The sequence below is a fragment of the Suricata suricatta genome, chromosome X (assembly GCF_006229205.1).
Source record: "Suricata suricatta isolate VVHF042 chromosome X, meerkat_22Aug2017_6uvM2_HiC, whole genome shotgun sequence".
NCBI classification, from domain to species: domain Eukaryota; kingdom Metazoa; phylum Chordata; class Mammalia; order Carnivora; family Herpestidae; genus Suricata; species Suricata suricatta.
The window spans coordinates 97,305,228-97,316,795 of NC_043717.1; the positions used below are offsets into that span (position 1 = coordinate 97,305,228).

Here is an 11,568-nt window from a genome sequence, read left to right on the forward strand (position 1 = left end):
TAGCACCTACTGTGTGGAACTCTCTGTGTGATTTGCATTGAGTTCCTTGTAAGACTCCAGGCCTTATTTTGCTTCCCTTCCTGCCACCTACTTCTAGCCTTTATCAAAGCTCCAGGCTTCAGCATGTCAGTCCCCTCTTTTACTGTCTCCCTGTCAGAGCTCAACCATTCCTGTGGCTTCATTTGCCTCTTTAATGGCGCCAGCTCCCAAACCTGCGTCCCAAGCTTTACCCTCTGTGTAGTTCGATTCTGGACATTTGCACGTGCTGTTCGGCCTGCCAACTCAATCCCCAGCTCCGGTGAGGGCAGCAGTCTTCTCCTTGAGGCTGCCTCATCTTAACTTCTTTCCATCTTTGACCATCATTTTTCATCTCTGATCCCCATGGCTTATTTTTCAAGAATTCTTAATGTAGTCCTTCTGTGCTTTATAGCCAATTAAACTTCCCTGTTTGTGCTTCTTCAGAAGTTTCTTATTTCTGTTCATTCTGTCCATTTCTTGCTTTTGGTCTTGGTCTAGGCCTTTATTCCCCAATGCCAGAATTGTTCTGACAGCCTCCTCTTCAGTTTGCTGGACTCGAGTCTCTCTTTTTCTATCCCACTCTACACACTATCTGCTGGTGAACTCCTATAATTTTTTCCCATTATATTAATGCAATTCAGTCCATGATTAATTTTAACATGTCAACACATATTTATAGAATGCTTACACTGCACCAGACACTATGCCAGGTGCTGGGGACATAGGGTTGAAGAAGACATAGGGGTCCCATGTTTTTGTGGACCTTTTATTCTAATGCAAGGAGACAAGAAATTATTAGTTGGATGAGCTTCATGAAAGAAATGGTATTAGAGACGAGGTGGATGGTCAGCTGTTCCAAGAAGAGGTGACAGTGTGTTCAGAAGTCCTGACATGGGAAGGAGTTTGACATCTTCAAAGGACACAGAGAAAGGCCACCTGGGTGGCTCCGTTGGTTAAGTGGCTGACTTCGGCCCAGGTCATGATCTCGAGGTTCCTGAGTTCAAGCCCCGCATCCGGCTCTGGGCTGACAACTTGGAGCCTGGAGCCTGCTTCGGATTCTGTGTCTCCCTTTCTCTCTGCCCCTCCCTCATTTGCACTCAGACTCTCTCAAAAATAAATAAAACATTAAAAAAAACACAAAGAACACAGAGAAACTTAGGATGGCGTGAGAGGAAAGGGATCAATGGGAGGCAAGAGTGATGTCAGGTAAGGAATGGTCAGATCTTACAAGGGTCTTAGAAACTATATTAAAGAATTTAGTTTTATTATAGAAGCCATAGAAGTTGAGGGAGTTTAAACAAGGTACTAACGTGATTGTTTCAATCTTCTAATTAAATGTTTATTGGGGTGCCTGGGTGGCTCAGTTGGTTGCACGTCTGGCTTCAGCTCAGGTGATGATCTCATGGTTCTTGGGTTCGAGCCCTGCGTCAGGCTCTGTGCTGACCGCTAGCTCAGAGCCTGGAGGCTGTCTTCAGATTTTGTGTCTCCCTCTCTCTCTGACCCTCCCCTGCTCACGCAGCAAGCATGAGCTGGAGAGGGGCAGAGCGAAGGAGACAGAGGAACTGAAGCAGGCTCTGTGCTGACAATGGAGAGCCCGATGAGGGGCTTGAACTCATGAACCGTGAGTTCATGACCTGAGCTGAAGTCGGACACTCAACAGACTGAGTCATCCGGGCACCCGTCATGCTTCTAATTAGAAACCATTCATAGTGCCATACATCCTTGTCTATCAAGGGTCAACCTACCTTGGGGGTTGTGCGCCTGTTCTGCCTACTCAGTGTATTTTCTAAGCCTCTTAAAGTTGAATCACTCCCCAAGTGCAGGCGTGCCTACTCCTGACTATTCGAGCACAGAATTGGAATCTCCTTGAAAACAGGGACTACTCCTTATGCCTATTTTGTATCCTTCATTGTGGTAATAAGCACATGGCTCTTCTCGACTTGTGTAGAGTATGAAAGAGAGGAGATACCATATGGCATAACTTTTCCATATCTTTCTAAAAGTTACACCATAGGCACTAGAAACCTCCCAAGTAAATTCTGGTTATCGTTAGTATCAGGGAAAACATTAGTCAAATTACGAACTGTGTTTTTGACATCTGTTTTCTAGAATTGTTCTTTAAGAAGCCCCGTCTGCTTACAGACCCTTAAATGGCATCTCCTTACATTTCATCATCATGTATATTTTTTTCTGTTCAATTGCTTTTATTTTTTCATTATCATTATATTTTGAGGTCCACAGCAGGAAGCAGGTCTTATTGTCTCTGTTCTTGTTGTTTCACTTTTGAGGAAGGCATCCTTAATTAAATCATTAGTCTTGAGAATATAGATATACACAAAAGTACAGTTATTAATTGCTGATTACTCTTTCTTGCTGTAGACAAATGCTTCTGAAAGTAATTTTTTTAAATGGCAACTTGAAAATTAGCAGTATCCATTCATGTTAAAAATGCTGAGGAGTTGCACACTTATGTGGAATAATTATGCATTCATCCAAACTGCTTCCTCACTGTCACCACATTTGTCTTTGGTGCTATGTCATCACAGCAGAAGGCTAGGACTTCACAGCTGTCATCTTTTAATATTGAGTATTGTGACTATAGGGAGGATTCTATTTATATACTAAGTCTATTTCCATGTTGCTACGAATCCTTTATTTTTATTTATTATTTCATTTGTTTAAAAGTTTTTTAATTAAAAAAAATGTTTATTTTCGAGAGACGAAAAGAGACAGAGTGTGAGCAAGGGAGGGAGGGCCAGAGAGAGGGAGACACAGAATCCGAACCAGGCGCCAGGCTCTGGGCTGTCAGTACAGACCCATTTGCGGGGCTCAAACTCACAAACTGTGAGATCATGACCCGAGCCGAAGTCAGACACTTAACTGACTGAGCCACCCAGGCACCCCTGTTGTTTTATTTTTTATAATGTTTTATTTATTTTTGAGAGAGTACAAGTGGGGGAGGGGCAGAAAGAGGGGGACAGAGGATTCAAAGCAGGCTTCAGGCTGACAACAGTGAGCCCAATGTGGAGCTTGGACTCATGAACCTCGAGATCATGACCGGAGCCAAAGTCAGGCCGTCAGCCGACTGAGCCACCCAGGTGCTCCTTTATTTATTTTTTAAAAAATTATTTAAGTAATCTGTACACTCAACATGGAGCTTGAACTCATGACCCTGAGATCAAGAGTCACACAGTCTACTAACTGAGCCAGCCAGGCACCCCAAATGAGTTAAAGTTTTAGGAAAATGAATTGAAATAATGTATTTTTATTTTGATATGAAGGACATAAGAGCACAATAACCAATTGAGATCTAACCCTTCTCTCAAAGTCTATAGTGCTATGTTGTATTGTAAAGTATAGCCTAATGTAGACTTTAGCCTGCATGGACATTGGGTGGTAAATGAAATATTTTATGTGATGATGTATATTTTAGGAAGGCAATGAAAAATGTTTGCATTTAGCCACAATCTATTATTTAGCCATGGTCTATTATCCTAGAGCAGTGGTTCTTGACTAGCCGTGAATTTGCCCCTAGGGAACATCGTACATTATCTGGAGACTTTTTTTTAAAGTTTTTTTAAATGTTTATTTATTTTTGAGAGAGAGAGAGAGAGAGAGAGAGAGAGAGAGAGAGAGCGAGCAGGGGAGGGGCAGAGAGAGAGAGAGGGAAACACAGAATCTGAAGCAGGCGCCGGGCTCTGAGCTGTCAGCACGGAGCCTGACATGGGGCTCGAACCCACGAACCGTAAGATCATGACCTGAGCCAAAGTCGGATGCTTAACCGACTGAACCATCCAGGCGCCCCTGGAGACACTTTTGATTGTTAGGACGCGGAGGGTGCCAGTGACATCTAGTGGGTGGAGGCCATGGATTTGGCTAACCATCCTACACTGTGCACAACAGCCCCCCACAACAAATAATTATCTGCCCCCAATGCCAACAGTGCCACTGTTAATGAACCCTGGTCTAGAGTGAACTATTTCTGAACCTTACTTTTACTTGGGAGTTGATGCTATTTTCAAAATACGATTTTGATGGTCTCAAGAATCAAGATTATGTTCAGAATCCGAAACTTTGAATCCTCAATCATGGTGCAGTGATTGAAGCCAGTGTGGTACAGGGGTGTTTTAGGACCCAGAAGACATATTGGCCAAGTGCAGAATGCCTTTCTGGTGGCTTTCTCACTAAGTGTCTGTGCTTTGAATATATTTTTATTCATTAAAAGAGCCTAATGAAGCTCAATATGTTTTGAGAGTTTCTCCTGTGTCATATTTTATCACTAAATTAAGGTGAAGAATTCATGTTTTCACACAGTGTAAGATGAAATATCCTGAAGGAAAAGACCAATTACCTTAACACACAAATGTTAGCTCTAGTGGGCCTTTTGTGTTTTACTATATGAAGTTGTCTCTGCCTTATTAAAATGTTTGTCTCTAAAGGCCAAAAGATAAAAATAAAAAGGACAAAGAGATATTAATGCTCATTGTTAACCAACCAACAAATATTTATTAAGCTTTTATGGGCTTGGCAATGTGCTAATAGGGAATATAGAAACGCAGATCTAACACTATTTGTTTTTTGTTGAGTTGACTGTGTACCAACGATTTGCATATAATTATCTCAAGTTTCACCTAATTGTCTAATTATCACGAGGTGTTAGGTCATGTAACTCCCACTGTATGGGTGAGGAAACTGAGACCCAGAGAGATTAAATGACTTGTCCAAAGTCACTCAGCTAGTAAGTGTTGGAGCTATGATTCAGTCCAACCCAGGTTGGTCTGACTCCAAAGCTCATTCTCTTAACTACAACTCTGCATGTCCTCCTCAAGAGAGTGACTCTCCTTGAGCTAGGCCAAAGCGACAACCGAAGAGTGCTCATGGAATCTCTTCTGGGGTCCTCTGTTTGACCAGATAGACTGCTCACTTTTTTTTAATGTTTTATTTATTTTTGAGAGAGAGAGAGAGACAGAGACAGAGACAGAGACAGCGTGAGCAGGGGAGGGGCAGAGAGAGAGAGGGAGACACAGAATCCAAAGCAGGCTCCAGGCTCTGAACTAGCTGTCAGCACAGATCCCAATGCGGGGCTCGAACCCACGAACTGTGAGATCATGACCTGAGCCGAAGCCGGACGCTCAACGGACTGAGCCACCCAGGCGCCCTCAGGTAGACTGGTCTTAACTGAGAGAGCTGATCGGTGCACACAAGACAATACGACACTGCCCTAGGGAATGCATGACGAAAACAGTATCTCAAGTGCTTCCCATGGCCTTTCCAGGCTGGCCCCTCTTTCAAAAAATAGAAGCGCATTCTTCTAGCTTTTGCTCTGGAATAACTTTATTACTTCTTCAATCCCAGCCCATTTTGATTTCAACTTACATTTATGAGCCTAAATGCTAAGTGCTTTAGGAAGGGACAGAACAGAGTCCCCTCTCTTCTCAAGGATATTGAAAACCTCTGGCTCACATTGTTTTTCCCAGTGCAAGTGGTTGCAGTCCTTTAACTCTGGGCCCTCTAGTAGCCATTATTCTTCTAGTTTTGACTATCATTCTAAACTATTTCAAAGGATGGGAAGCGTTCCTTTTCCCCCGGAGGTAAGCAGAATCTGCATTCTCTGGTATTCTTGTGTATTTCACATTCTCTGGCATTTCATAACCTAATTGATTTCTACTCCCTCCACCCCAAGCTTCTCCTGTCCAACTGCTTCTTATTCTTTGAGGTCTTTCTGCACAAAGCAGTTCATGGTCACCTCAACCTGCACTGATCTCTCAAACCTGGAACAATTGGGTAGAGCTAGCTTTGAGTTCCAGCTATATTGCTTGTTGGCCAGGTGTTGTAAGGCAAGCCAACAGGCTGTCTGAGCCTCAGTTTCCTTATCGAGTGGGGAGAATCCTAGTACTTATCTCAGAGACTTCAATGCAATCTGATCACACATGTAAGCACTTGACCTACAGCCGAGCATTTAAGTATTTAGTACATGGCAGATATCATGTGCATCATTATCAACATTGTTATCAGCATCATTGTCATCATCATGAAATACAAGTTTGGTCATCTCATTCTCTGGCTTATGTATCTTCATTGGCTCCCAGTTGCCTGCCTAATCAAATCCAAACATCTTACTTAACTTGCCATTCACTGTCCGCCTCTCATCTACTTTGGCAGTCTTTTCTCCTATGTGCTCCCTTTGATGTTCCCTTAATTTTTGTTTACGTTTTGAAAAATGTCTCCAAAGTTTATTTATTTATTTGTAAGTAATCTCTATGTGCAACATGGGACGGAAACACGACCCCAAGATGAAGAGTCGTGTGCTCTTCTGACTGAGCCAGCCAGGCTCCCCCTGTTCCTTTAATTCTTGGATGACACATCTTTAATGTCCCAATTCTTCTGCCATGGTTCTTACTGTTCCTTCACACTGCTGGGGTTTAATTGTTCCGGGCCTTTATGGGTACTTTTTGCTCTGTCTGGAAGAGCTGTCTCCCGTCCTCCGATGACCCTGAATCCTGCTTTAGAGCACCTTCTCTCTGATACCCTCTCCAAATTTGTGCCATTCATTCAAGAAGTAGATATTGAAAAACTACTGCATGTCAGGAACTAGCCTTAGAGGCCAGGGCTTTAGCCTCAAACATAATTGCATATGAAAGGATAAAAATCTCTACCCTCAGGGAGCTTACACCGCTATGCAGTTCATTCAGTTCATTCCGAAGCTTCAGTTTAACAAAGGAGTGCTGTCTGCCTCCAATGTACTCAGCACTATGCTAAGTACTGGGGGTACAAAACTAACTAAAGCTTAAGCCCTAGCCTCAGGGCTACAGTCTGGAGAGAGAAGACCTCTAAATAGATCATTTCCATGCATTGCGCCAAGGAGCCTAATAGAGTGAAGCCCAGGGTTTTGTGAAAGCCCCAAACAGGAGCTCCCAGCTCAGGCATGGGGTGGGGGCAAAGGAGAGCAGAAAACATTTTCTGGAGAAAGTGATAGATGGAATCTTGGGGCAGACTGAGTCTTACCAGGGTACAGATGGAATTGACAGGCTGAGCAAGGCATGGTAGCTGGAGATCTATAGGTAAGTTTGGGCTGCTGGAGTTTGAAATTTAAGATATGGAGTGGTAAGAACAAGTTCTGAAGAGGTAGGCTAGGGCGCGGTCCCCGAGAGCCTCGTGTGCCGACACTAAGGAGTTGGAATTTTGATATCCAGTCACCTTTTCCCAATGTGGCTGTGCATCTATTCGTGGAAATTATTTAAAGTCAATATATCTGGGGCGCCTGGTTGGCTCAGTCAGTTAAGTGTCCAACTCTAGCTCAGATCATGATCTTGTGGTCTGTGGGTTCAAGCCCTGCGTTGGGCTCTGTGCTGGCAGCTCAGAGCTTGGAGCCTGCTTCGGATTCTGTGTCTCCCTTTCTCTCTGCCCCTCTTTTGCTCGTTCTCTGTCTCTGTCTCTCTCTTTCTCTCTCCAAAATAAATAAACGTTAAAAAATTTTTTTTAAACCAATACATCTGATGCTCGTGGGCTATCACAAAGCCCTGAATCAGAATCCTTGCTAATGTTTATTTTTAACAGCTTAAAAGGTTTCTCATACACTCAAGAGCTTGAGTGCTTCTGCTATGGGGAACAACGTAAGGTTTTAAGCAAGAGACATGATCATCAGAATCGTGCTTTGGAAATCTCACCGTCACTCCACAGAGTGGAGGATGGATTTGAGAGGTGGGTGGGGGGAGACTGGAGGTAGAAACAAGTTGACAGTTTTCTAGATGAGAGATGAAGAGAATGTGATGGCAGACCCAGTCCCTATGCAGTTGGGCAGATGGATGGAGGGGGTGATTCAAAAGGTCATAAAGTCGCTGGAATTGGCGGGCCTTGGTGTCTGACAAGATGTGGATTCAAATGAAGGAGGCTCTTACGTGATGTCTATGTAAGTAGAGATCGTGGTACATGGCCATCACCTGAGATCAGTCCTTATAAGTGCCTTGCTCTGTTCTTCACACTACCCAGCAAGGCCCAGGCCCAGGGAAAGTGCCTCATAAATACCGAGTCAATCCTGGCTGAAGGGAGCCAAGGCCCTCAAGACTCTTTTCTCCAAACAAGTGTTCTCTTTATTCCTTTAGTGCAATGAACAGCCTCAATTCCAACTTTAGGAAAACTTCCTGTCTGCATGGCTTACTCAGTGCTGCCATCCTGAAACTAACGTGTATCGGATTTTAGTCCCCACTGTGACTGTGGGAAGACTTGAAAGATGTGTTATGTGCAGTAGAGTGTGATGGACTTTCAAAATGTTTTATTTAGCGAGTTTCTTCTTTTTCATGTGTACATATATAATGACTACTTTGGGAAAGCCTCAGAGGAAATGTGTATTGGATACCAGACCCAGGATCAGGCTGTGAATTCTTTTCATTATAGAATTGCAAACGGGGAAAAGGCAAGGGGAAAAATGAGCTTCTCTGCTCCTCTCAGGGTGCCTCTTCAAGATTCTGTGGTTAGATTGTCTTTTTGTTATGTACCCCCTGACCTAGTGATAAAAGGTTATGAAGCTTAGAAAGAAACTAGGACACTTCTAGCATTGGGTTAGTCCTTTCTCTGACCTGAGGCAAAAGTAGACAGAGACACCGAAGTGATCATCCTCTCCCCTTTGGGCCCATCTCTGTTTTTCCTTTATTTTTCAGTTGTGTGGTTCAATGGCCCTTAGATGAGAAATTTCCCCACCTCTCCTTATATTTAATTATGTTTGCTTACATATAATGAAGGAATATAGGAAGGCAGGCAGGAAGGCTAGTCTAGAGGTTCTTTTTAAAAAATTTCTTTTAATGTTTATTTATTTTTGAGAAACAGAGAGACCGAGCACGAGCAGGGGAGAGGCAGAGAGAGAGAGAGGGAGACACAGAATCCAAAGCAGGCTCCAGGCCCCATCAGCACAGAGCTGGACGTGAGGCTTGGATTCATGAACCGTGAGATCATGACCTGAACCGAAGTCAGATGCTTCACCGACTGAGCTCCCCCACAGGCGCCCCGCTAGTCCAGAGGTTCCGAAACCCTGGTTGCATGTTAGAATCACCTGGGGAGATTTCAAAAAATCTTGATACTTAGATTGCATCCCAGATCAATTAAATCAGAATCTCTGGGGATTGTGATCCAGGCATGAGTAGTTGTTAAATCTCCCCAGATGATTCCACAGTACAGGCAATGTTGAGTCCTACTACACTAGTCAAAGAAGCCCCATGTGACCATATTTTCCAAGCTTCAGATCAGAACATGAATGATAGTTATCATTGCTGGAGTGCCTACTCTGACAGGCATCCTAAGATGTCTTACGTTTTTCTCTCAGGTCAAGCCTGTTTGTTGAGTGCTCACTTAGGAGGAGCAGAGGGCCTGGGTAGCTTGCTCTCTATCATATAGCTGAGTATCTACCTGATTTGACTCCAAAGTCAGCAGACTTAGTGCAGCTGACCATCAGAACAGTGTGAGGGTTGATGGATAGTTGCGTTTCAGGTAGGAGACAATTTGAGTATTGTAAGTAGAGCATCAAAAAGTTGAAAATTCAGAAATATTTCCATTGTTTAGGGGGATTACATGCAGCAAATTGAAATCAGGAATGTTTTAGATTCAGAGACATGTGTTAGCTACACATTGTCATCTCCTGAACCCTTTAAGTTGCTTAAGGTAGGAATAGGTATCCTCCATCCCCATTTTTCAGCTGAGAAACTGAGGTTTGGGAGGATTGTCACTCGCCCAGGATCAGATAGCTAGTAACCAATGGAGTAGATTTATGTCACTCCAGAGCCCATGCTCTTAATCACTGTACCATACCGACTGCTGACAAGGAGCTCTGAAGGGTGGGAGGGAAGTGGCATGATAGTATATTGGACGGGAAGTTATTCTGCCTGACACTTGCGGCACTTAAGATGTTTCCCTAGATGAGTGAGTTGTCTTGTGGTGCCCCATTAGATGACAGGCTCTGGAAAAGAAAACTATTAGAGCTCTTTTTGATTGAGTCATTGAACCTTAATATTTGAGAATTGCTTTTATAACATGAACATCAATGAAATCCTATGTTAAAGAAAAGTTTGCCCAGAAGTGTATCACCGTAAATATAAAGGTATCTTCTTTGGTCCAGGCTTTACTCTATCTGGTCCATGGTGTTAAGTGTATACTGTTGTTCCCACCAGTGAGGTAGGGCCTGGAGTACCTAACACCGCATTATAGACATTGCCCCATGCGGCTCTGTGGTCTTTAAGTTAGACATTTAAAAAAATGTTTATTTATTTTGAGAGAGAGAGAGCGAGTGAGCAGGGGAGGGGCAGAGAGAGAGAGAATCATAAGAAGGCTCCGCATTAATACTACAAAGCCCGAGGCAGGACTTGATCTCACAAACCGTGAGATCACAACCTGAGCCGAAATCAAGGGTGGGATGCGTAACCAACCGAGTCACCCAGGCACTTTTGATGACTGTCTTATTTCATTGAGCACTTAGTCCAGCATTTAGGTAAGTCAGCTATTTGGGGGGCATTTGGTTTGTTTTTAAGTTTTCAATATTATAAATCGTAGTATTATGAACAGCATTTTTGCATGTGATCTTTTTTCTTCTATGGTATCATTTCTTTAGGATTAGTCCCCAGAAGTGGGATATTTCTCAAGTTTAATAAGACGAAACTTTGATTTACAAAACTAACATACGTCCAGAGTACGCAAGTCCATAATAGATTATTGCTGCTTTTGTTACATAAAATGATAATGGCTATTTACAGTTTCTAAATCGAAGCAAGTAATACGAAGTTTATATTATAGTAATGAGCCTTGGACCTCTTGGTGTCCCTTTTGAAATAGAGAACTTAAGCTACTCTTTTTTTCTTTTTTTTTTTTTTTTGCTTTGGTTAGAGATCTGCAGCGTTCAGTCCAATGTGTTCTCACGCCGTGTTGCAGGTGGCTGCCTTCAGCCCTGCAGCTCATCTGCTTTGCTCAGCAAGAGAGCCTGGCGGTGTTTTATTTGATAATGTATGAGTCTTGAGACTCGGAGAATCAGTGGCCCACCTCAACCCTGACATGCTTTGCATTTTTTGAGAAAGCTACTTCGATTTGCTGTAGCGGCTGGTTAACAAGGATCTTTTTCATTTTGTTTCAGGGACGGTTGGGTTTTTTTCCTGCTTTTTGTTTGTTATGAAAATCTACAGCGTGGTGAAAGTGGATTAAAGACTGTCCCCAAAGGCCACATGGCTTTTGAATATGTGCACCTACATCTACATGAACATCTAGGAAGATGTATAGATGTGCTTCCTAGTACGCCTTTTCAATAAATATCACTTAAAAATCTCATTGTCTGGCTTCCATTTGTATGACACAAAATACTGATTGTGTGGAGAAAACAGGTTGGGAAACAGGTTTATTCTAAGTCAGACTGCTCTGAAAAGATACCATAAAAAGGTTTAATTGAAAGCAATTAGAGCAAGAGAGGCGCATTTCTTTACAAAATGAAAGCCGAGCACACTGGCTTTATCAGATGAAATGTGTTGTTTTTGTTTCCTTTTTCCTTTTTCTTCCTCATTTTGTTTACAGCATCAGGAC

At 42.9% G+C, this 11,568-nt stretch overlaps 1 protein-coding gene across 1 annotated transcript in view; it reads left to right on the top strand.

The window, feature by feature from the left end:
- LOC115283515 (transmembrane 9 superfamily member 2-like) overlaps nt 1–11,317 on the top strand; it is an 86,863-nt gene extending 75,546 nt beyond the window's left edge. Inside the window, exon 17 of the mRNA XM_029929708.1 lies at nt 11,129–11,317. Within this exon, the coding sequence (XP_029785568.1) occupies nt 11,129–11,196 (68 nt within the window). The 3' untranslated portion in view covers nt 11,197–11,317. The remainder of the gene's footprint in view (nt 1–11,128) is intronic.
- The last annotated feature ends 251 nt before the right edge of the window (nt 11,318–11,568 follow it).